At 39.8% G+C, this 26,568-nt stretch overlaps 1 protein-coding gene and 1 long non-coding RNA gene across 5 annotated transcripts in view; one reads left to right on the top strand and one right to left on the bottom strand.

Annotated features, from left to right (window-relative positions):
* LOC124289750 (multiple epidermal growth factor-like domains protein 10) overlaps nucleotides 1–20,643 on the top strand; it is a 37,793-nt gene extending 17,150 nt beyond the window's left edge. Inside the window, exons 5-7 of the mRNA XM_046726396.1 lie at nucleotides 4,324–4,842; nucleotides 13,456–13,543; nucleotides 20,586–20,643. Coding sequence (XP_046582352.1) covers nucleotides 4,324–4,842; nucleotides 13,456–13,543; nucleotides 20,586–20,643 — 665 coding nt within the window. The remainder of the gene's footprint in view (nucleotides 1–4,323; nucleotides 4,843–13,455; nucleotides 13,544–20,585) is intronic.
* Nucleotides 20,644–21,808: 1,165 nt separating this feature from the next.
* LOC124289752 lies at nucleotides 21,809–24,093 on the bottom strand. Of its 4 annotated transcripts, none has more exons than XR_006901747.1 (3): nucleotides 23,730–24,093; nucleotides 22,213–22,314; nucleotides 21,809–21,905 (listed from the first exon to the last, which is right to left on the bottom strand). It is a non-coding gene; the product is annotated as an uncharacterized LOC124289752 (long non-coding RNA). The 4 variants fall into 4 exon arrangements; XR_006901749.1 differs by lacking the exon at nucleotides 23,730–24,093 and adding an exon at nucleotides 22,629–22,653; XR_006901748.1 differs by lacking the exon at nucleotides 23,730–24,093 and adding an exon at nucleotides 22,562–22,583.
* Nucleotides 24,094–26,568: the final 2,475 nt, after the last annotated feature.

Raw genomic sequence — 26,568 nt, 5'->3', positions numbered from 1 at the left:
TTGGATGCAAACCTCTGACAACGAATAAAAGCCGAAAATACTATGGACCAATTGACTTAATGGTTAATGTTTCGTTTGGTATGACAGTGCTCGCAGGAAGTGCAGTTTATGCAAGAAACGACAACCCACTGAAAATAGGAAACTTCACTGCGGGAATCGTACGGACATGGAGGTAAACTGTTCTTGTTTGTGTTACAACAATATTTATCGTGTTACCTTGCATATATAAGCATGTTTTTTTAAATGATTTATAAAACAATCAAGGTTAACACACGCAAATCGTATTTGTGGGTGCACAGATGAAACATGATATAGAGAATCAATCACTACAACAAATAATCGGTCACACCTGCTTCAGATGTCAGTCAAGCCGTGTTGCGGACATTTAACAACGATATGGTTTTGGACATCCTGGGTTGTAAATAGGCATGGACATCAGCCGAAACGTATAAAGAAAACCCCCAAAGTACCCATTTAGTTGGACTTTTCAATTGAATGGGACTTTCATTATCAAAAGGGCATTACTTTTGTATGTCCGAAAGTGATTGGTATCTTCATAAATGTATGACGAATTTTAACTAACTTTCTGATTCTGGTTGATGTTAATACCATCAACCATTATTAATGCCACTCAGTGCAATATGCAAGCTATGTGGCATCAACAGAAATGATTGAGTCTGGTCCGGTTTATGATATTATGATAAATAAAAGTGACATAACCCTTGCATAATCATAAGGACATTTCAGTCCATTGTACCATTCTAATTGTATCATAAACACCATTAACCGTATGCACATCAATCATTATCAAATAATTTTGATACCCGTTGGTGAAGGACGAACTGCTCCACTGGTGGTGCACGACACCAACACATGCAAAGATACTTCAGTTGTCTTCAGTTTAGCAATATTACAGCAATATCTGGCGGGGGACACCAGAAATGGGCTTCACATTGTGTCCATGTGGGGAATCGAATCCGGGTCTTCGGTGTGACGAGCGAACGATTTAACCACAAGGCTAACGGCCTAAAATGAATACGCCAAGTTGGGAAATGTAAATAGCATGTCCAAATGAAAGCTGTGTTGTTTAGTAGCTTGTTCCTATGAGTCCTAATCATTGATCCCACCATTAAAGAGAGGAGGCGGTCTAACTGGTCTCTAGGTTTCAAGCTCAGGAGGGTAAAAGAGTTTGGGATTTGATTATTTAGCCATTATCGTTTCTTGTGTTGATTATACCAATACGAGCTGACATTCGTACATAAACACTCCCGCGTATTAATTACAGAAATACATACAAAATATGATTAGGAAGAAAGTGAACAAACTTGGCAATGGAGGTTCCTAATACCAACATAAATGTCCCATTCCAAAAATTCACATTAGTGTCATTCACGAAGAAGTTCACAAATTGTTTTCTCACGAAAATGGAATAACAATTTAATTCTTTCCACATTTTCCTGTAATTGTAACTGTGTACGCCAAATTTCCTAGCAAATCCCTCTTGGATGAGCAACGACCACGCCCTAAAGCCCATTTTGACATCCGGAATACAAATCAAAGTTACCAAACCTGTCTAGCCTAACCATATTATCGCCCCTTGCGACAAGAAGAAGCTATTTGTGTCATATAACAGTAATCCCCATCGGGTTAACTCGAAATGAGAACATTAGGTGCAACAGAATTCTCTGTAGCTAATCCATGGTCAATAGTATGGTGATCTACCTTCTGTTGTTGGCAGTCTATAGCCTGTTTTTACATTGTCTTATCATTTATAGTTAAAATGTTTGAGATTTCATTACTAGTTTTAGATGGATATCTGTGATAAACTAGTAGTTTTACTGTTCTTCGTCAACAGGCTTTTATTTTCTAAATTTATTGATCTATAATGTAATTATTAATTGTTCTCGTCACGATATGGCTGAAATATTGCCGATGTGACGATAAATATTAACTCACTCACTCACTCGCTCACTCACTCTGTAGCTAATTCCATCTGAAATGACATTTCAGTTACACGACAAAAACTCGGCTGGTACAGAGATGCTCCCTACTTCATGAGTGTTTGGTGAATATTGTTACCTTTGCTATGCTAAAACTTTCAACTTAATAACAAGCGCAAAATCATGTTCATTATGTACAAACTTATGTTTCTGCGTTCATTGATAAACTGATAATTACACATGGGCTCTGTTAATATAGTGTATATTGCCTTTTCTTGCACCAATATTAGAACATGTATAAAGGTGTCCTGTGACAGGTCGATTGACTGTTTACGAAACTGATAGTATGGCTTATTATTCGTACAGCGAAATTGCAAGGATATAATAAAACATAAAACAGTGTGGCTGGCTGTTTGAAACATGTCGTAGGACTACAATTCTAGTTAGCCGTTGATCATAAGTGCATTTCACTTAACAACTAAACGTGTACCTAAATTCACTGTCAACATTCCATTCAAGTAGAACTTCCTTCTGTTTCAGACCCGGATACCCGGCGCACACAATAATGTTACTGCTTATGCTTCTTATTCTCCAACGTAAGACCGACATTTCAGTATATGGAACTACGTATAAGGTCCAAATATGAACCAAAGTTACCGTTTATAACGGAATCACACAAAAGGAGATATAAAGCTCTTGAAGTCTTCATCTTCTATCAAAAGTGAATAAAGTACAATGATGACCTGAAAGTTTCACTATTTGTAATCAATGATGAATTTCGCATACGTTTTTCTGTGCAAAACGGCAGTTTTAGTGCCTTTACATTCATGTTTCTATTTCAGTGTATCTTCATGCACATGCACGGGACTTGTGTCAGAGCGACAAATATCGCAACTGTCTTCAAGGAAGCTGCACCAGGACATCGACCGGTAGAACTGAGTGTGCCGAGGGTTGTGTAAGAGGTTTCTGGGGAACCGGATGTCGCATTCCATGTCCTGAACACTGTGAGATGTGTGAACCGATATGAGGGAACATGCTTGATATGTTCTGGTGATGTATATGGAGACTACTGTAACAATACATGTGACGCCATATGCCACGGATTTCATTGTAACAAAGATGGAACCTGTTCTAACTCAACATGCCAGGACGGGTGGTATGGGCCTACCTGTAGCAATCAGTGCAACCAAACGTTCCTGAGATGTGGAAAACTGATGGGCAGTGTTTAGCATGTAAAGATGGCTTCTATGGGATGAACTGTGAGTTGGGATGTAACGAATATGGTCTTGCAGATATTCAGATGCAGCAAACGTGCTTACCTGGTTGTACAAACGATACACTAACCGATCATGGTGAGTACATATAAGGATTTCATCGATGAATACTGAATTCCAAATGACGTCAAAAGATTTACCGTTCATGTCGCTTAGCATCAAGGGAGTGAAACAAACAAACAAACAAACAAACACACACAAACATACGCACACTCGTCTGTGTATGTCAGTTTTATTTTGTGGCGAAAAACCCAAGATGAGGTAAATGAGAAGGGTAAAACACACACATACGCACGCACGCACGCACCGTCAGATGTGAAGTCTGAGTGTAAATCAAAAGAATGTATATAACCATAACACACTTGAATAATTGTCATATAGTTCTATAGACAATCAAAATCAGATTATCTATTTTCTAATCAGGCGAGATAATGCAAACTTTCGTTTACTCGACAGTGCATATCGGAGTCATCTCGACCATGTATGTGGTGTGTCGTAGGAGGCGACTAACGTGATCGGGTGGTCAGACTCGCTGACTTGGTTGACACTTGTCATCGTATTCCGATTGCGTAGATCGATGCTCATGTTGTTGATCACTGGACTGTCTGGTCCAGACTCGATTATTTACAGACCGCCGCCATATAGCTGGAATATTGCCGAGTGCGCCGCATAACTAAACTGACTCACTCACTCAGGTATGTGGTGATACCTAAGATGGAAAAGTATTACCACACCGTTGTTTTTAGCTTGGGAATATATATCATTGGAGAGATCGAAATGTCTCCATATCAACTAACAGGCCCTTTTACAAAGGCAATACCAGTTAGTGGCTAACAAACCAATGCCACATATCCAAAGACTCCACAACGCAAAAAGATTACTCACCCCCTTGTTGCAATGTCCAATTGCGTGCGTTCAGTTCTCAAAGAAATCTCAATTTGCAAACAGAATTTTGAAATACAAAATCCTTGGTAGTAAATATCTGATCTCCCACGTAAAATGTAGCACTTCAGGAATAGTATTAATCGTTCCATTATCTACATCGTATTCTGCTTTCCATTACCAGTAAGTACTTGTAGATATCTTCCTATTTTCAGAAATTGTGGGAGTCGAAAACTATTTCATTTGCACTGGTAAAACTCTGAACTGTCTAAATCACAACTGCACCAGAACGCAATCTGGAAAAACCATATGTGCTTCAGGTTGTGTTGAGGGATTTTGGGGTACGAGTTGTAGAATTCCATGTCCAGAAAACTGCCAAACATGTGAACGCCTCGTGGAAAAATGCACGACCTGCAAGAAAAATCAATATGGATTATTCTGTAATCTCACATGCCAAGAACAGTGCCATGGATTCCACTGCAACCAGACGGGAACATGTTCTGATACAGTATGTACTGATGGACGATACGGAGATGACTGCAACAGTCTGTGTAACCAAAGGTATAAGACTTGCCACAGAAGAACTGGACATTGTATCAAGTGTAAGGAAACTTACTATGGAGAATTCTGCGAACTAAAGTGTCCACATTGTGATTTTAAAACAAACGGCAAGTCTGGTTGTGAACACGGCTGTAACAAAGTTCCATGCCCAGGATTACCCAAGCCCGAAGGGATATTTGTACAAGGTATGTCAATTAGTACTGTCAATATGTTAAGATGTCGGTGAGGATATGTGTCTGTTAAACGGTACGTGCAAACATTTTGATATTTAGGTTTCCGTGTTGACCTCACCATAACGAGAAAATGGTTTATTATTTAGCTTTTATCCAATGGCAATGTATCTCTCTATAAATGGATATGTGTCTCATGACTGTATCAAGTATCTTTTGATAGTTTTGTCCATATCATGATTTAAGTGATGGCATGTAATGCCTACGGTAACATATGGGTATTGTTTATTGTCCCTACAAACTGACTGTCGTGGTCATAGAACAACAGTATCATCACACAAAGAGGTGTGATGGGAACTTGTATGATCTGAGTTGTCCTGTGAATTATTAGATTGTCACTAAAACTGTTCTTAGGCACATTTCCTTCATGTCGAGCAATTTTCCCGTAGTTCCTACAACCCAACGTTTTTAGTATGTGGACATGCTTTGTGGACACAGTTTTAACAAAGTATCACGCAATTATGATCATATAATTCTTGATCACACGGTGCTAGGTCAGGTTTATAATATTGAAGCTTTTACAATGTTGCATGCTAGACGTGGAAGACAATGACATCAGCGACAACAATATGCGTGTTGCAATTTTCTATTAGGCATGGATATGACTATATGTTCAAATGTTATATCATCAGAGTCGAACGACAGAATAATATTAATACAGAGGGTTTTGTATGCTTTATTATTACTGTTATTAAACACATGGAATACAGTTGAATTATTTTTATGGCCAATTATGCCTTTTCCTTATCATTACAAGCGTTAATACAGTACAACCATAAATTATTGAGAATTTAAAGATTGTATTTTTTTCCCCACTCATTACTCACGTATTAATGTGAATATTAGCAGAACATAACTCCAGATTCAAAGACAGGTGAACAGTTAGTATTTTGTCAAGTCACCATGGGCAGCAATGCAGGCTTCAATGCGGCGGGGCATACTACTAATCAAAGAAGTTAGAAAGTCGTGGTCCATGCTGTTCCAATATCGGACCACCTCTTCTTTCATTTCAGCAATATTTGTCATATTTGTCTTATTGACACTTTCCTTCATAAGTCCCCAAACATTTTCTATTGGATTTAGGTCAGGTCTATAGCTTGGCCAATCTAATAATGTCATATTTTGGGTCCGAAACCAGGCCTGTGAATGCTTTGAACGATGTTTTGGGTCGTTGTCCTGCTGGAAAATCCAAAAATGTCCATGGAACACGTGAGCAGATGGAAGTAAATGTCCCTCGAGAATATCTGTGTACCGCTTACTGTTCATATTCCCATCAAATACACAGAGGGGCGTTGCCCCTAACACAGATATGCCACCCCACACGTTAAATGTCGGACTGTACTTTTGGCGCTGATACAAAGGTTTTTCAGTTTGTTTGGTCCAGAATTTCAGTGTATTAGGAAACAGCCACACAGAACTTTCATCTGAGAAAATCACATTGTCTCAGTTAAAATTTCTATGCTGTAAGCACCAGTTCAACCTTTGCTCCTTTTGTTCAGGTTTCATGATCGGTGATGGAATTCCTCGATCTTTTCTGCCAACCCATTGCATGCAGCTCAGTTCTAATTGTCTCCTTACAGACAGCCACAGTTCCTCTATCAATCATATCCAGCCTTAAGTTTTCTAAACTCCTTCGTTTGTTTTTAGAAACAAGAATACCAAGCCGCCTCCTGTCACCGACAGTCAATTTCTGGGCCTACCTGCGCCTCCCTGGTGCTCAATGCCATATCCATTTGCAATATTTTTCAAAACACGATAAACAGTGGACAAAGGGATGCCTGTTCTGCTTGAAATCACTTTAGCTGATCTGATGTCCTTGTTATAATACTCTAAAATCAACTTCCTCTTCTCTAAATCATCCATACCGAGGATCACTGAAAATGTCGTCTGCTAGTAAGTAAACAAAGGGGGATAACTCTTCACAAACTATTGAAAAAGGATTAACGGAGTTGTCTCTCTTGAATGAAACCAAGCACTTGATAGCTGGTCAAGGTTGTTTATACTAGAAATCCAATTAAACATATTCCTAAAATTCTCAATAATTTCTGGTCATACTATACAATATGAATTAGCAATACATGTAACACATGGAGGATCAAATATCGCATGAGTGATAAACCTCTTAATCCTTAACAGTTATTCCCACGGTCGAGAGCTGCATCTCAACAATTCAACATTGGATGTCATCGAACATGTTGATGTTGAACGATGACAAGACAGAAGCACTCTTTATAGGACCACCTTCAAGACTGAAGAAATGTGACACTAAGCAGCTTCACTTTGGTAAGGGGTGGTGGGTTAGCCTAATGGTTAAAGCGTTGGCTCGTCACGCTGAAGACCCGGGTTCGAATCCCCACATGGGTACAATGTGTGAAGCCAATTTTTGCTGTCCCCCGCCGTGATGTTGCTTGAATATTGCTAAAAGCGGCGTAAAACCAAACTCAGTCAGTCAGTCAGTCACGTTTGTCAATCTGCAGTGGATGTTTCATCTTCACTCAAGACCTTGGGTGTTCATATGGACTGCAAACTTTCTTGGAAACCCAAGTTTCACAGTTATGTAAATGCTGCTATTTCTATTTGAGAAACATTGGATCCATTCGCCATCTGTTGACACAAGATGCTACCGCATGTCTCATGAGATCTTCAGTCCTCTCTCGCCTAGATTATTGCAACAGTCTATTGTTTGGAGTTTCCAACGAGCTGATCAACAAGTTACAAAAGATTCAGAACATTGCTGCCCGTATTATAACAAGAAGCAAACCATCTTGTCACATATCATCCATTCTCTAATCTCTCCACTGGCTTCACATTCCTGAACGAATCAAATTCAAAACACTGATGCTCACTTATCAGGCAATTCACAAAATGGGACCTGTCTATCTTCAAGAACTCATGACATTGTACACTCCTCCAGAACTCTCCGCTCCCATGATCAGTTTCTCCTGTCCATGCCTACGTTATAAACTCAAATCGTTTGGTGCAAAGTCCTTTTACTATGTTGCTACCCTTTGGAACTCTCTGCCTCTCGATCTAAAACTAGTACCAACTCTGCCACTCTTCAAAAACAGACTCAAAACTCACCTCTTTCAACAATATGTTTCATAAATCCATGCATTTTCTTGTACATATGAACTGTGACTTGTCAGCGCTTTGAGCATTGCCATTGTATGGTGTAAGACTTACTATTATGTTTTACAGATTAAAAATTGTATGCAGCAGAGAGGGTTCGGGTGATCCTGGCACAGTCAGGCTGGTAAGGCTCATCATCAGCTCAGGGCCCTTGCCCCCTCTACACGCAGCCCAGACAGCGAATGGGACTTCTCCCAGGAAACGCTGCCTAGTCGAACCCACCAAGAACTTTCCGGAGAATATGAAGGCTCCCCAACACTGCAGCCTTCTGCATTACCCAGAGTGTCAGAAGGGCTGTACTTCCGGTGGAGAACCCAGGCACTCTCCTGATCTGCGCCAAGAGATCAAGAGGTACCAAACCAAGGGCACCGAGAACAATGGGGAGCCTGACGACAGTGTACTTGGGATGCAAGCGAGACATTTCAAAGGCGAGGTCTGCATATTTATCATGCTTTTCCTTAATCTTGCCAATCACATTGGTGTCAAAAGGGACAGAAAATTCAATGATATAAATACATTCATTGGCTTTATCAAAAAGGACAAGATCAGGTTTGTTAGCTGGAATTCTTCTGAGGCTGTATATGGGCCTATTCCACAGAAGTTTGAAAGCATCATTTTCCATGACGCCCTGGACATGTTCAGGGTCGTACCATGGATGGACCTCAGAGTCAAAGCCACAGGCATGTCGGAGACGGTAGTAAAAGCAACGAGCCATGCCATCATGTCGTTTAAGATATGCTGTTTGTGCCAAGGAAGGGCATCCACTGACAAGGTGTTGGACAGTCTCTGTAAATTCATTGCAAAGTCGACATTTCATGTTAATATTCTTTAAGAATCACATTTAGGCGATTACGAGTGGGAAGTGACTGGTCCTGAGCAGCAAAAGGAAGCCCTCAGTTTCACATTTAAGACCAGCCGACTTCATCCAGGCGAAGGAGTCGGTGGGATTGCTATTCTGTTCCACACACTGCATGTACACACGATGCAATGGCTTCTCAGAAAGCTTCTCGCAAAGACCGACTCTGGGCAGACTTGGTAAAGGACTTCACCTGGTTTACTCCCATCGCTGTACCGTCCAGCAGTACATTGCCATCAGCAAAGTCAACCTCAAATTTCAGATTCTGTCCAACAACCTTGGCACGCTTAAAATAACTGTGGAATTCCTTGCTTTCATCATGAGTCTTCACATGCATCACCAGAGGATCATCCGATAAATAAATATGTGCAAAAGTACACAATAAAATTCTGTCATGAAGAGCCTCCACATTAATCAAACCCCGACCTCCAGAATTGATTGGCATGTATAAACGGTTAAGAGTGGAACGAGGGTGGTGGGCTCTGTTATCAGACATGATCCTTCTGGTCAGACGGTCAAGACTCTGGATGTCTTGTTTTGTCCAATCAACTACTCCAAAGGAATAGGAGAGGACTGGCACAGCAAAAGTATTGGTGGCTTTGACCTTGTTTCGAGCATTTAGCTCTGAGCTCCAGATTTTCTTTAAACGAGATTTATACTCGGCCCATTATTATTATTATTATTATTATTATTATTATTATTAACAGAACAGGAATGATCATTGACGTTGCCAACTAGGGCATTACTGATTTACGTGGTTATAACCCAACCACACTAATTTGATGGCACATGTATTAGAATGATGTAAAATATATGACATAACATTCGGGTAAGGAAGGGCACGAATTACACAACTACTCTGTGTGGTCGATTTCTGGTTTGATTTCTGCGCTAAATAGTTTGCACCGCATAACAGAATGTTGTGGATGAAATAAATATACTTTAGTCTTACTCATAACTATACACATCATTATTATTTTCACAGATTAAGATGCAGCAGAGAGGGTTCGGGTGATCCTGGCACAGTCAGGCTGGTAACGCTCATCAATAGATCGGGGCCCTTGTCCCTCTACACGCAGCCCAGACAGTGAATGGAACTTTTCTCAGGAAACGCTTCCTAGTTGAACCCACAAAGAACTTTCCGGAGAATATGTAGACTCTCTAACACTGCAGCCTTCTGCATTACCCAGAATGTCAGAAGGGCTGTGCTCCCGTAGGAGAACCCGGACACTTTCCTGATCTGCGCCAAGAGATCAGGAGGTACCAAACCAAGGGCACCGAGAACAATGGGGAGTCTGACAACAGTGTACTTGGGATGTAAGCGAGACATTTCAAAGGCGAGGTCTGCATATTTAGCATGCTTTTCCTGAATCTTGCCAATCACGTTGCTGTCAAAGAGGGACAGAAAATTCAATGATATAAATGAATGTATTGGCTTTATCAAAAAGAACAAGATCAGGTTTGTTGGCAGGAATTCTTCCCAGGTTGTATATCCATGACGCCCTGGACATGTTCAGCATCGTACCATGGATGGACCTCAGAGTCAAAGCCACAGGCATGGCGAAGACGATATTAGAAACAACGAGCCATGCCATTATGTCGTTTAAGGTATGCTGTTTGTGCCAAGGAAGGGCATCCACTGACAAGGTGTTGACATTTCATGTCAATATTTTCTTTAAGAATCACACTTAGGCGATTGCGAGTGGAAGTGATTGGTCATGGGCAGCAAAAAGGAAGCCCTCAGTTTCACATTTAAGACCAGCCGACTTCATCCAGGCGAAGGAGTCGGTTGGATTACTGTTTTGTTCCACACACTGCATGTACATGCGATGCAATGGTTTCTCAGAAAGCTTCTCCGCAAATGACCGACTCTGGGCAGACTTGGTGAAGGACATCACCTGCTTTACGCCCATCGCCGTACCGTCTAGCAGTATATCGCATCAACAAAATCAACCTCAAATTTCAGATTCTGTCCAACAACCTTGGCACGCTTAAAATAGCTGTGGAATTCCTTGCTTTCATCATCAAAGGATCATGTCATAAATAAAATTTAATATGTGCAAAAGTACATAAAAGAATTCTATCATGAAGAGCCTCCACATAATCAAACTCTGACCTCCAGAATTGATTGGCATATACAAACGATTAAGAGAGGACCGAGGGTGGTGGGCTCTGTTATCAGACATGATCCTTCTGGTCAGGCGGTCAGGACTCTGGATTATCAGTCGTGGCATGATGATTTCCTATTTTCCAGGCAAAGACGAATGACAAAATTAAACACAACATTTGCCTCTTTATAACGATCGATACCGCATGTTTTGCCGCTTACTTGCGCGTGCATTATCCTTTGTATGTGCCGCCAACAGAAACATCGCCATAGGCTGCCTTGAAGCTGGTGAGTTGCAGTCTGCATTTGCTCAACGTTCAACGTTCATCAGAGCACCATATCACGCCTTTAGGATCGTTTCCTACATACCAATTCCGCCCAAGATCGCCCGAGAAACGGTCGTCCAAGAGTAACCACCCAAGCCCAGGACCTACATCCGGGCTGCTCACTTGCGTCATCGATTGCGTGAAGTGGGGATTCGACCAAGAAGACCAGTTGTCGCCCTTGTTTTGAGAGACTTCCAACGGTACAATCGCTTTCGCTGGTGTCGTAGAGTCCGGAGCTGGAACCTTAGAAACTGGAGGCGAAATGAACGTTTTGCCCCAAATTGCATTTTGACAGGTCGACAGATTCGGTGGAGACAGTGTCATGGTGTGGTATATCCAGCACACAAAGATTTATTTAGTGGTGGTTCAGGGGCATTTGACAGCAAATCGGTACACCAACAAAGTCACATACTTTCGATATTGGACCGACAGAGGGAGTTGTTCCAGCATGACAACGCTACTTCATATACAGCAAGCGTCACGGTCCGCTACGCAACAATGGCGATTTGAGAATATTGAACTCATGTAGCTGCTGCAAGAACAATACAAATATACAACTATTTCTTTCGAAAATATCATCTTTGTGTGATTGTAAACAGCTTCAGCTCCAAAACGTTTTAACTTCACGTCACTTTGCTAGTTCTAACGTCAATGTCTTGCCATGGCCTTCCCGATCACCAGACCTAAACCCAAAAGAACACCTATGGGATGAACTGGATCGACGTGTACGACAACGTCAAAACACGCCTCAGACACTTCCACAAACGGGCATCGCGTTGCAGGATTTCGTCGACTTATCAAGTCTGTGCCTATTAGTAATTGCTGCCAGTGTGGCCATATAAAGTACTGAGTTTGACGCCATCTCATGGACTCAAGTAAACAGAAACACAGCAATAAAGGTTGCTGGTGTTATGTTGGCGAACCCTTTGTCTATGGACGTGTGAATTTTCACTTCTTAACCATTGAAATTACATGAATAATTGCTCTTAAACTAAACCAATAAATTCTTCTAAAATGGCTTATGCGTTTCTTTTTTTGAAGAGTGCATATTGTAAAATCAGAAAATACAGTGCAGCACCAATAAATAATGGTTATATTGTATTAAAACACTTCGTGTTACGCATCCGTACCACTCCACTCCAGAAATTTAGAGCCACTGACGATCATGTGTAAGATTAGTGATATAGGTGAGTGAGTTCAGGTTTACGTCGAACTCATCAATATTCCAGCTATATGGCCTGTAAATTATTGAGTCTGGAGCAGTCAACCCAGTGATCAACAGCATGAGCATCGATCTACGCACTTGGTATCCGATGACATGTGTCAATCAAGTCAGCGAGCCTGACCACCCGATCCTGTTAGTAGCCTATTACGACAAGAAGAGTTACTGAAGATCAGTTCTAACCCGAATCTTCACGGGTCCACTGATGTAAGATTCAGCGGTGATTAGGCCGAAGATTTAGCGGTTTTAATCAGGGTTATTGTGACTTTAATTGCTGACAGACCAATCAGGAGCGAGCAGTTTGTCAGTATGGAAGTGTTTATCCGAGGTGTCGTAATTTAGAGATGAGTAAAATAAATGAAGACGTGAAATGAAAGTTTCAAGACGCTAATTATTTGGATTGGACGAACTTACATTTTTAATTCATTCCTATCAATAAATTGTAAGTCTTATTCATTGACAAAACGACGTACGATTCTTTGTCTAGTCTACTATTTTTAGACATTGTTAATATCATTATTACTGTCACTTGTTGTTGTGAATCATGTCTATCAAACTAGAGGTACGTAGATGTACGTAAATAGCATTAGTACAATACATTACTACTAGGCAATGCATTTGTCGCCCAAGAGCAAAGGATCGGATAGACGGAAAGAGCTCAGCAAAACAAAACCGTACTGGAGGACACTGGCATAATGGCGACAATTAGATTTTAGAATAGTTAAGATTTCAATAATTTTGTCTTTTGCGGATATCGCCATGCTTAATCTGGATGTCGAATACAACTAAAACCTATTCCGTAAATAATAGAAACGACGAAACCCTCTCCATATTCATAGGAAATCCATTAGAAGAAGCTTAACATATAGCAGTACCAAAAGCGTATTGTAAATTACGTGAACAATTATTTTTCAAACTTCTGTTTCAGATGTAATGATGTATGCGTTCATAGCGACAGTTCTACTGATGCTTACTGGAATTGTTGTGATACTGTTCCGGTTGGAGCGCACGAAACGGTAAGGGGAAATGTACAACTGAACAACTTTAATGAACTGGTGCATAATATGTGTCAAAGATTTCCATGCCATTTGAATGTTACATTGAAAAGAATTGTTTGAGGAGAAACATTTGGGATGACACTTTCTCAGTAAAGTACCGATTCTACTACTTCTGCTTGATTGAATCCCATCCGGGATTCGAACCCACACCCTCGGAGTTAGGCACCTAATTGCCAGCGCACAAAGTCAGCTGCCTAACCCGCTCAGCCACCGCGACTTCCACAAAAATGAAAAAGTGTAATCCCAAATATAACATATGTTACATTTGACCACTTTCTAAATGGCATTGTGTAGACATAATCTGGTTCATAAGGGAAATGACGTCATTTCATACAAAATTATAACGAATTACACTTGTCTTGCACATACTTAACTGTCAGTACCATGCACGCATCTTGTTCACGGACTAGAAGAACAATGTCTGGTAAGTCCACAAACTGACTTCATCAGTATCTTGTGCAACCTCCCTGCACGAACAACAGATTCAAGACACCCACTCATTCCTTGGATCAATCGCCGGACTTTTGTTTTGAGAAATCCGGTTCCATTCCTAATGCAAAGCAGCAGTCAATACTTGAGATTATGGACAGGTGAGTCTCTGTGTCGAACACGACGGCCTAAGAAATCCCACAGCTGCTCAGTGGGATTGAGATCTTGACTCATAGCTGGCCATGGGATGGTCCTCCCAAGGATCTCCTTTTTATATCGAGGCCCACTAAGGTTACCACACGAATGGTAATGAGATCCACATTGCAACCGAAGGGAATCAATCCCTATACCATGATTGATCCTCCCCTAAAAGGAACCGTCTCCAGGATTTTGCGGGAACCATAGCTGTGTTCCTTCGTCTCCGGACATGCGTACGGCCATCCACGCATGCAATATGGAAAAGTGAACCCTACGAACGAACACGTTGATTACACCATACATGTCGCACAGCTTTGTGAGCTGTAGACATTTTTATACGCTTGATGGGTCTTCTGGCCCTGTAACCTGCTGCTTTCAGCCGATTCCGGACGGTCCTGCAGAAAATGACTCTCCCTGGTAACCACTGTTGCCTAAACATGTCACTGAACGGCGCTTGTTGCCGTAAGGAGTCTACCAGGTCTTGAAATACTCTAACATCATTGGTTGACTGGAGTTTGTTCTCGTATTTGTGATGTTACTTGGTGTTTTCCCCATATTGTTCCTACATGGCCGGAGCTAACGTAGGAGAGCTTTCATGATCAAAGAAAGGAACAGGGTTGGACTCATTACGTTGCCTTGGATTGCGCCGTTGTCCAAGGATATAGGACCCGATTCAACAATTTTAAATCATAACACTTCTGTTGAAGAAAGTCTTATTAATTTTGAAATAAACTAACCAACTTTCCTTCTTAAATTTAGCATATCCCTAATTTATCATGAGTCCTTTCCGTGGAGCTGTATACCTCCTGTAGAGTTGGTTTAGGAACATCGTTGTTTTCCTAGATGGTTACATGTTATACCGAATGATATAAAGACGATCATATTGTAAACAGAATGCACTTGAAACAAATGGAATTAATACAATGTAGATTCCAAACACCTCAAGGGTACTATTTAACTTTTGCAATCTTGGAAATGCCCATGGAAATCTTCATGCGTGGTTCTACATATGAAACAGATAAGGCGTTTTCTACTATTATGTCAAGTTCAGGAAAATAAATCAGTTGAAGGGAACTGTCTATTTGATAATTACGGAATGGCACACTTATCTTGGACAAGTGCAATTAACGCCTTGGCCAAATCTCCCTTTAAGTATTTTGACAATCCGAGCCGATTTCCGATTCATATGAATAACTAAACAGAAAGGAAGGGAACACAAGTGCTTCCCATGGGGATGACTAAATATGTTTTCCTCAAATTTCACATCGATGCTATCTGAGTGGAAAAGCCTCATGTATCGTCATGTATGAGATAAATTTTGTCGAAGCATCGGTGTTATTTAAGCTGTATAGCGATCGATGGCACTGACCATGGAAATCTGCCAGCATTTTTGGTCAGAAAGTTTTGCGACAAATGTCCGTTGGATAAAAAAATAAAGGTTTTTGCAAAAAAGTAGTAAAACCAAATGTTTTGGCATAAATTGAAACTTATTTTTTCTAAGATTGCGAAACCTTTGATGTTATGAGAATCAAGATAATACTATCTCCACTATTTCAAATACTCCCAGTTATAAGGACATTGATTTCCCTGTTGGATTAAGGTCAGACTTTGAGACGGGGGCTCTGATGAAGTGAGTGAGTGAGTTATTATTTAACGTCACATCGGCAATATCTGATGAAGCGTTAGCTGGACCCAGCAATATCTTTCCTTTTGAAAGGACCGTTGCTGAGCGTTGCCATCCAAGTAAATTTGTAATATCTACGCCTTAGAGTTAGATCTGTGAGAATTACATGTGGCATCGACAACGAGGTCCAAATGTTTCCAACATTCAGTACGATAAAAAAGGGAGTAGGGAGCTAGAGACTATATAATATCAGTGAGATAAAGTTCCGTGTGCTTTGTGCCCACCAATGGCGCTCCCCTCCTCGCGGATCTGTTTCTGTTGCATATCTGTCAGTGGAGTGTTGCGGCTTGAGGTTGCACCTCTTTCCAGCTCTGAGGAAAACAACAGCTTTACGCGTACAAGCAGCAATAGGGCTCTTGAAAATGGATTTACACAAGCATAAGATGCCCAGGAACATTTCTGTGAATTCAGATTTTGCAAAACTGGTGTAATTTTGTGGAAAATGTAACATTACAACCAATACCAACCAGCGGACAAGCTGGCTGATTACTGAGCGAGCTGAGGTGTGAAGCAGGTCATTAGAGCGAGTCAGAATACCCTGGCCTAGCCCGGCTTACCATGTAATTGACACAGAGATGGCCATACTTCTTACTAAACTGTATTTGGATTTTCCGAATATCACTGTTGACATTAACCCCTGCTTTTCTGCTGTCTGTGAATGATGAAGGACCTCATAGAATTCCTCTGAAAACAGTCACACTGAATGAACTGCGGCAACTATACATATGCAGTGTCAAGAGAACTGCGTGGATTAAGAAACAGTGCCTCCAAAAACATCCTGCGGAATAAAGGAATTACTCCCATCCAAACAGGAAATTAATCAACATTTAAACAACACAACACCCGCCTTGGTCTGGTCAACTCAAGATGCAAAGACATGTGAGCCAACAAATGTTAAGGCCCAGGCATTCCATGACCTTATCATAAATAACCAGTTGGATATTTTAGCAGTCACAGAGACATGGTTTAGAAATAATTATTCTGACAACATTGCTGTAGCAAAAATGACCCCAAGTGGTTACAAATTCACCCAAGTTGCCAGACAATATGGAAGGGGAGGACGATTAGCTGTGGTGCATAATGACAGAATAAATGGTAAACCACTGAAGATCCAACACGCACATACAACATTGGAAATACTGTCCATACAGTTTGTATCATATGGAAATCGTCTAAAGTATATAGTTTTCTACAGGCCTCCAAGGAATGTGAATGGTTTCTTTGAGGAGTTCGCAAACCTGTTGGACAGTAGGACAACACTTCTTGATCAAATCATTATCGTCGGAGCTTTTAACTATCACGTGGATAATGTGAATGACAAGGATGCAGCTACACTTCACAGCATACTGGAAGCTCATGGACTTGTTCAGCATGTCAAACAGTCAACTCATGTTAAAGGATATACTCTGGACCTCATCATCACCCGTCCTGAAGAACCGTCAATATGTCACATGAAATTTGATGAATCCATCAAGTCTGATCACACAGCTATCCTTTGAACTGCAAATGTAACAGTGGCTGCACGTGAACGGAAAGAGTGAGTGAGTTAATATTTAACGTCACATCGGCAATATTTCAGTCATATCGTGACGAGAACATATTTGACATGGAAATGGAATATGTGTATATTATAAAAACCTGTCATCGAAGGACAGTAAAACAACTAGAATATCACAATTATAATTAAAATTAGTGGGGAAAGTTAAAACTGATAGCACTATTAGGACAATACAAGATAAAAACAGGCTATAGAACGCCAACAACTGAAGGTAGATCACCATACTAGGGACCATGGGGACTTACATTACTTTTGCTACCTGCATGGACCCTAGCTGGATTTACACCATCCCTTCAGCTCCTGGCGATTGTAGTCGAATTTAGCCATAACTTAAAAGCACAAAAATACTACGTTTAAAGAATCTGGTAAGTTGAGATTGACTTTAAATGTTTCGGGACTTACGTACCCTCTCAGGAGGACAATACGTTTAGGGTACTTTAACCCCCTTTGAGGGTACAGACACTAACAATCACAGTTACTAATCTGAACTACCAATCATTAAAATACAGCTATCTACAGAACATATTATTCAAAATTCATCTATTAAATCAATTTCTTTTTAAAAAAACAATAATTTAATGAAAATTAACAGTGTTAAATAGACCCTTAACTGTTTTCACATTGAAAAATTTATCCCTTATGATGGGTGAACGGAAAGAAATTCACTACAGGAAATGGAAGAATATCAATATGGACTCTTTCCAGCAAGATCTGTCAGCAGCAATACAGACAAAGGATCCATCGTCCCAATCTGATGGTGTGCATGTCTTCAATAGTGTTGTGACGAGTGTGGTAGACGTGGTGCACCATGGTACACTGACGAGCTTCGCAAAGAAAAACGAAAGCGTCGACAACTTGAAAGGCAATATCGCAGAACACATTTGTCAATACATAGGGATCTTCTCAACATCCAAAGAAATTATGTGAACACCCTAGCTGAAAAGGGAAAGTGTGAATATTTCAGTGAAGCACTGACGTCAGCATCAGGTCAAAAGGAGATATTTGAAACTTTAAACCAACTCTGGTTCAAGAAAAAGACCTGTCCTTCAATCTTTCACGTCAAGAGAGAACCTTGCAAACGCGTTCTCCAACTTTTTCTATGAGAATTTCCTCAAAATCAGGGGCTCCTTTATCAACAAAGTTGACTTATCTGACTCTTGTAACGAGTCTAGTCCACATCCACTCACAGTGTTCCAGACAGCAACTGAAGCGGAAATAGTATCACTGATTAAAAGCAGCCCTAATAAATCTTGCAGTTTGGATCTTAAGATGTCCATGGACAGTGTTTTTCCTCTCATCACCTTCATTGTCAATGAATCTACAACAACATCATGCTTTCCACAGACTATCAAAGAAGTTATCATAAAGCCGCTCCTGAATAAGCCAACACTGGATCCCGAGGTGTTAAAGAACTATCGGCTCGTGTCAAATCTTCCATACATCTCAAAGTTGATCGAACGTGTCGTGGCCTCCCCTTTGAAAGAGCATATGTTGGAAAATGGATGTTACGAGGTCTACCAATCAGCCTGTCGGACCCACCGCAGCACAGAGATTGCCCTGACAAGAATACAGAGTGACCTCCTGAAAGCAGCTGACAAAGTTGGAGCAGCCATCTTAGTGCTATTAGACTTATCAGCAGCATTCGATACTGTGGATCATAATGTGCTTCTTAATGTGCTGGATAACCGGATTGGTGTCCACGGTTCAGCTTTGGAATGGACCCGAACGTACTTGTCCAATAGGTCACAGGTTGTAAGCATCGGTGGTGTAAACTCTCAGAAGAAAGATCTACTTTATGGTGTTCCACAGGGGTTTGTTCTTGGGCCAATCCTGTTCACTATATACACGCTACCAACTGGTGACATCGCCAGAGCACACAACCTCAATTTTAACTTCTACGCGGATGACAGTCAGATCTATCTGGCTTTCAGACCACTAACGGTAACAATCTCTTATCAAACCCAACACTGTATAGACGACATCAAACACTGGATGACATCAAACTTTCTAAAATTGAAAGATGATAAAACAGAGTTGTTGGTCATCTGCCCTACGAAAACCATGACAAGGATCCATCTGCCACAGTTCCAAATTGGCGAACACACCATACCCAGAAGTCCACATGCCAGGAATCTGGGGGTTATCTTTGACTCGTCACTCAGTCTGGAGACCCATATCAACTATGTTTGCAAGTGGTCATACCATCACATTAGAAACATTGGTCTGATAAGGAGGTACCTTGATGTGGTGCAACACGAGTTCTAGTCCAAGTCTATGTTACATCCAGGATCACATCAGATCAGTACTTCAAGACCTTCATTGGCTTCCTGTCCACCACAGAATCCAATACAAGATGTCAAGGGTCTTGCTCAATCATATTTGTCCAGCATGATAGAAACCTATCAACCAGTCCGTCAGTTAAGATAAGCTGAACGGAATATTCTTGCTGTGCAACGGACTAGGACAAAGATGTTTGGAGATAGATCTTTTGGTAAAGCAGGTCCAGTTCTCTGGAACAGATTACCTCTTCACCTAAGATCAGAACAACAGCTATCCACATATGTAGCAGCCCTAAAGGTTCCGAGTCCCGTGTTGGGATTCGAACCACGGAACTTCTGATCCGAAGTCAGACCTCTTGTCCAGAGGACAAAGGAGGGTTAACTCGCCAGCAAGATGACAAGGTCAGGATGTCATCCATGGTATGACTCCACGTCCTGGTACACATAGAAAATACACAATGCTAATCGGTAAAGCTTTAGAAAGTCGTATGCTTGACGTGTGGATGGTCAGAAGTCATTTTGAATGATACAAAACGGTTTAATGGGTACTCAAACAAGTCTGGCCATGGAACACTTACAAAGCCTGTCATTATATGATCGATTTCTTCTTCTGTTATACAATATAAGTTTCATATTTTCTTCATAATACAAACGTGCTTAATCAAAATGTCAATACATAATGCTGTTAAAACAAATTGGCAGCTCATAATGAAATATGTGGTAATCGATGTATGGTTTTATCCAGACGTAGATATAATGTTGTCCTGTCGTCATGATTAACGAAGAGCATGTCGTGAGTTGAATGTTCTGTAACGAATCGGTACTACCTCTCTACAATATGTTTCATTTTAGGGTCGCACAAAAGGCGAATGTGAAGTATACATCAGTTAGGAAACTACAACAGTACTAGAGGTAAGTCGAAGCACGTGAGTTGGCTTAATATGTTAATACATAGTGATGTTTAAGGCTATGATGCATTTCCAAACAAGAAGTGATCAATCAGGACGCAAGGTTGCACATACTGAACGTCCTTAAAATACTGTCACCATTTCAACTTTAAGATTTCAAAATTTTAAATATATTAGGACATAAACAACATATTCTACACATTGATGAAGATTCAGAAGTATATACACTTGGACATTAATCAAGCACAGTTCACTTCTTCACTACATGATGGTGTATATGCTTTGAAAACCGAACTGTCACTCATTTGTCTATGAATATAACAAAAACAGTTGAAACTTGGTACGTCGGCAAACTTCATCGGGCCTATGAAGTTTTGCTCATCGTATAGACGTCGGCCCAACGTTGGCAAACTTCAATGGCCCTGTATCGGCCCTGCATCGGCCCTACATCGGCTCAGCGTCGGCATACTTTATTGGCACTGCATCGGCCCAACGTCGTCATACTTTATAGGCACTGCAATATTAAACTAACGGGCAAAGAAACGATACCAAGTCGAAATCACTGATATTACAAAACGACAAACCACCATTGTGTAAAAGGAAAGTGAATTTTGATAACAGGTGTATGGGTAACATGCATGTGCATACACATGCCCATACACCTGTTATTAAAATTCACTTTCCTTTTACACAATGGTGGTTTGTCGTTTTGTAATATCAGTGATTTCGACTTAGTATCGTTTTCTTTGCCCGTTAGTTTAGTTGCTCACTTCACTTCTCCACGGTGAATACATATTTGATAGCATGTACCACAATTTATAAATGAATACTATTTTATATGTGTATCAAAACATATATATAAATGTGAAGAAACATCCCCTAAACATATCATGTTTTTAAAACGATTTATTCATATGAATTTGTATGGTTCCAGAAACAGTGTGTTCTATGAACGTTTGGTTATAAAATTCAGTAACCACCAAAAGGCTTCTGAAAACGTTTTATCCATGTGAATGTTTATGGTTCAGGAAACGTTGTAATAACATTTTCTGTCAAGATATGGTTTTAACTTTTCAGTAAAACACTAACCGTTAACAATAAGGTTACATGTCTATGGAAAATAGACATTGTTACTCTTAACAAGGAACATAAAAAGAATGGCAGACATGTAATCAACACTCTTTATTAATTTTTTCAGAAAACGCGTACACTTTTCGAGATTATTTCAGAATCTTCTTCTTTGGTTTCGACTTTATCCATTTTTCTGAAATAAAGAAAACAAATGTATAGTAAGTGTATTAAGTCAAATCAAGAGACAATAATCAGTTAATGAAGTCTTCCAGCACCTATGTATATGCAAGTGTTTGATGGACACCAGCACACAATGAAAAATAATGGAAATCCTTGAATGCCTAATTTGGTAATAGTATCAAATCACACTGAATAGCAACCACTACCCCATCACTCTTGTTGGTCAGAGGCTGAGTGCAGGTACAAATCCATTTTTTGCAATAAAAGCCAAAACGCCACCAACAAGTATATAGACAATGGTATTTAACAGATGCACTTACGTTTACTGATTCACAGCTCCTGGATTATTTGATGTAATCCTCAATAAATCCATCACTTCTGTTTGTATCTGCCGGAATTCTTGTGTCTCATTTTCGCCCTTGCTGCAACGAAAATAACAATGTTCCACATTATAACAAGTTACAAATTGAACTAGATTCCTCAAGCATATATAAATCTAGTTAGTCCGATGCAGAAATATACTGTGTAATAATTATTGCCTAAAGTTTTGGGGGTCAACGTGTGTAGATTTAACACCAGCGTGCATAAAATAATAAAGTTGGACTGGTAATAACTCTGCCCCTTTACAACAAACATGGATTACTGGACAGCGCTTCTATACATTCTAACCTGGAATACAAACTTGAATTGATATATTAAATAGCTATTGTAACTAGCTACATGATTCACGTCTTACACGCGGAACAGTTAGTGCTGCAGTATGATTTCGTTGCGGGCATTGTAACCAGATTCGTTCAGTTTTCGTTCACCGAAACATTTTTCTCTCATTGGCAAAATGTTTCGGTGAACCAAGTAAACCATAAGAAATTTATTTGGTCTACATTTCTTGAACAAAGACTAAGTAAATTTGAATAATTAATACTGTCTCATGAAAAAACATGGTGATCGAAAACCGAATGAACATTGCCGAGGACCAGTCATCGCCAACGCCCCGTTATTGCGCGGGAAACATGTTTATTTCTGGCTCTCGTTTAGAAGAGACATATACATATCAGAAAATGAATATTGATTAGTTTGGGGAAAATTGAAGAATACACAATGTAAACACTATACTTTGATAACATAGATCTAGCCTTTTACTGAAAATAACGTGGATCGAATGTTAGACAAGCAAAACCACAACAACCACGCGGATGATCAACATATAGTTTAGTCAGTGTTACGGTAATTTACCAAGTATGCTTCGGTCATTTCTGACTGAACATTCATTTTAAATAACGTACTTAGACTATGACAGTAACTAATAGCCCACAGTCAAATCGACCAGAAAGTATGTGAATACTTTGATTCCCCATTTTCGTGGTATACGTTTGATGCAACATTTCCCACTGACTGAAGTGAGCGAACTTTTCATAGCTTAAAAAATTGATAGTAAGTTGTAATGTTAAATTTATAAAAAAATATATTTCAGAAATAACAGGGAACAAAATTAATGACGATAAGAGTCACTGGCTTGTGAGCTGTGCATACGCTTACTAGATCGAAAACCGAACGTAATAGCGACAAATGTCCGCCTGACATGAACTCTGGTTAAGAACATACTGCTTGCCATTGATAGCTGAATAAAATTTTGTATCCAACATGAAATTAATATGGTGCAAACTCCCTTAGGTCTCCTTCACAACAACATACATAATACTTTCTGTTGGAAGCCTAACAACACCGAATCGTGTACGGCTGCTCAAAACCTCGCGATTTCTGAGTAGCACGATCGAGTGAATATCAAAATGTACATAAACATAACAACAACCGGGTAGTGACTGTAAAGTTAACTTACCGCAACCGAGGTCAGATCGATGATCCCGAGTTCCATTTGTTGCTGCACAATGACATTGTTGTACCGTCCTCAATAAACTTCAACTAAGATGGCGGGTGCGAAAATATGACGTGAACGTGTGACGTCATTCCGACGTCCTTTCCCGCGGTAACATTTATTTCTTCATGAACAACTTTTAAAAAAACATTTGAATAATTAATGCTTTTAAATAGTTGAGAGACTTGTTTTAAGATTGTGACTGTGTTTTGACGAAAATATTTTGGATAAATCAGTTTGAAACCTTATGAACATGTTTGGAAGATGTTATGTGTTAGCTGGGTTACATTGGCCCGCTGTCGGCCCAGCGCTGTTCAACGATGCCGATATTAGCCGACGGTGCCGACTATCAGCCGACGTCGGGCCGATGATGGCATGCTACCTGTGTATGCGACCCGAGGGATTGCCATAAACTCATCATCTTGGGTTCTAATCATCCCGATTATGCCCCCAGATTTGTTTGCAAACCATTCTCACTGTCTCGGAATATCCATTCCTCCACAGCTGTAAGTAGTTCTTAGAAACGAGAGCCGATCCATTGTCAAAATCAAAACAAGGTAATTTGGCCAAAACGTTTAACTTGACCTTCATGTATATCGATGATCTGATATTCTTCAATGGCGGTGGAATAGCGTAATGATCTAATTCCATGCCATTGATGTACAAACTTTAAGAATCAATAAACAAGAACAGCCAAACTGACTCACCTGTTTCACATTTGGATCTATGCATAGTCTGGTTTGTGTTTTAGGTCCAGGTCATCTATACACAAGACAGTGTGACAATAACAGAGTGACTTCTACTCCCAATGCATCTCCAGCCGTTGACGTCTACATTTCTCAACATTTGAAGTATAATCGAATATACTGTTTGTGGGAAGATTTCAAAAAAATGAAAAGTTCGTGGAAGTAAATGATGTTCTCTTTGAAGCTCAGTCCGGTTTCCAGCAGGGCTATTCTACCACGGATAATAGTTTGGTACTTCAGTCATTAGCACAAAAATATCTCAGAAAGCCTAAACACCGTTTTTACGCTGCATTTAGTGACTTTCGCAAGGCATTCGATTCGGTTGATAAAAATAAATTGCTTTATCAACTACTCCAAAATGGTATTCATGGAAAGCTTTATAACACTTTGGAAGGCATTACAATAACGTTTGTGCTTGCGTTAAGATTGGCGATTCTATCACCAATATGTTTGACACATCAAGTGGAGTTAGACAAGGCTGTATGCTAAGTCCTCTTTTGTTCATCTTCTATATAAACCAGCTAGCTGTTGATCTACAAAATGGCGATTCTAGAGGCATATTCGTGGATGATGGTGTTGAAATTATAAAATTACTTCTTTCTGCTGACGACAGTGCAATAGTTGCAGATTGTGTTGCGATCTGCAGAGTTAGTTGAATGCTTTAGAATTATTTTGCAATAAATTGGGATTAATTGTAAATATGGAAAAGTCTAACATCATTGGTTTTTTTCCAGAAAGCTTAAATCGGTTATTATTATAAATGAGGTATTATAAGGGCAATAAACTGAAAACTGTTGCGTATTATAAGTATTTAGGTGTGATCTGTCTGTGAAACTCTTGTAAACCAAGCATCAAAAGCTTGTATTCCTGTTTACCAGCTAATGAAATGTTATCCAGATCTTTCGCTGAAGGTTATTTTGTCCATATTTGATACTAAAATTGCTTCAATTACATGTTATGGCAGTGAGATATGGGGCTTTACTTTTCGTAAAAGTATACAAATAGTCCAGAGTAACTTCTTCAAACAATATTTTGGTTTAAGTAAAAGATCTTCATCAACGGCGGTTCTCGGTGAACTCGGGCGTTACCATTTTTCTGTACATTACTTTGCCGCAGTATAACATACTGGTGAAGGTTGATTCATATGGATTCGGCACGCAATCCTCATGCCTGTTATAACATGCTTAAAGCGCAGGGCGAAGCTAGCAGTGTAAACTGGGCTTCACATGTCAGAATGTTGTTATTTCAACTGGCTATTCATATGCTTAGATTTATCAAGAAAGTGGAAATGTATCGCAATTTATGACTTTGTTTAAACAGACACATATCAATTTAGATATGCAATCTCGGTATGGGAAAGTGGAGTCAAGAAAGCGCTGATATTGATAGAGATTTGACTAAAGCACTTGCAAAGTTTAGATGTCACATGATAAATATACAATACAATTAATAAATACACTGCTCATTCTGATTTATTATGTGAGCGCTGTAATTGAAGCTATTGAAGATGAGTTCCATTTTGTTATTGTTTGTCCTTTCTTTAAGGAAAGTCGAACGAAATTCATACCAAATGTTTTTCGTCATTATCCAACACAGCAAAAGTTTGTTCAGCTCATATCTTGCACAAATGTAACTGAATCAAAGGTTTAGCCATTTACTTGAAAAGAAACATGTATGTTTGTAGCTGATCTCCCACACCAAATGTACAATAATAAATTCCATATTTTTTAATATGTAAGAATTACTTCAATTACACACATGTTTATGATCTTGTTAAACAAAAAGGAGACACGCGGTATTCATGTATGAGTACGATCTCGAAGACGCCTCATAATGAACAAAATGAGTTTTCAAAATTCCAACGGTATACATTTTCGGGCCCAACACACTATCTGCAGTGAATGAGCAGTGAAACTGTTTGATACAATCTCGGTGACTTTCAGTTTCTCAAAACAAGCGCTAATTATAGACAAAACTCAGAAAATTATTATATTGCCATATAATGTTACAAAATTAATCTTAATAGTATAATACACCAGTCCCGCCTAAAGTGCAGT

The sequence above is a fragment of the Haliotis rubra genome, unplaced genomic scaffold, assembly GCF_003918875.1.
Source record: "Haliotis rubra isolate DU_JTF1 unplaced genomic scaffold, ASM391887v1 Scf449, whole genome shotgun sequence".
Classification (NCBI taxonomy): domain Eukaryota; kingdom Metazoa; phylum Mollusca; class Gastropoda; order Lepetellida; family Haliotidae; genus Haliotis; species Haliotis rubra.
Note: the sequence above shows the minus strand (reverse complement) of the source record. Positions and strands in the feature narration are given on the sequence as shown.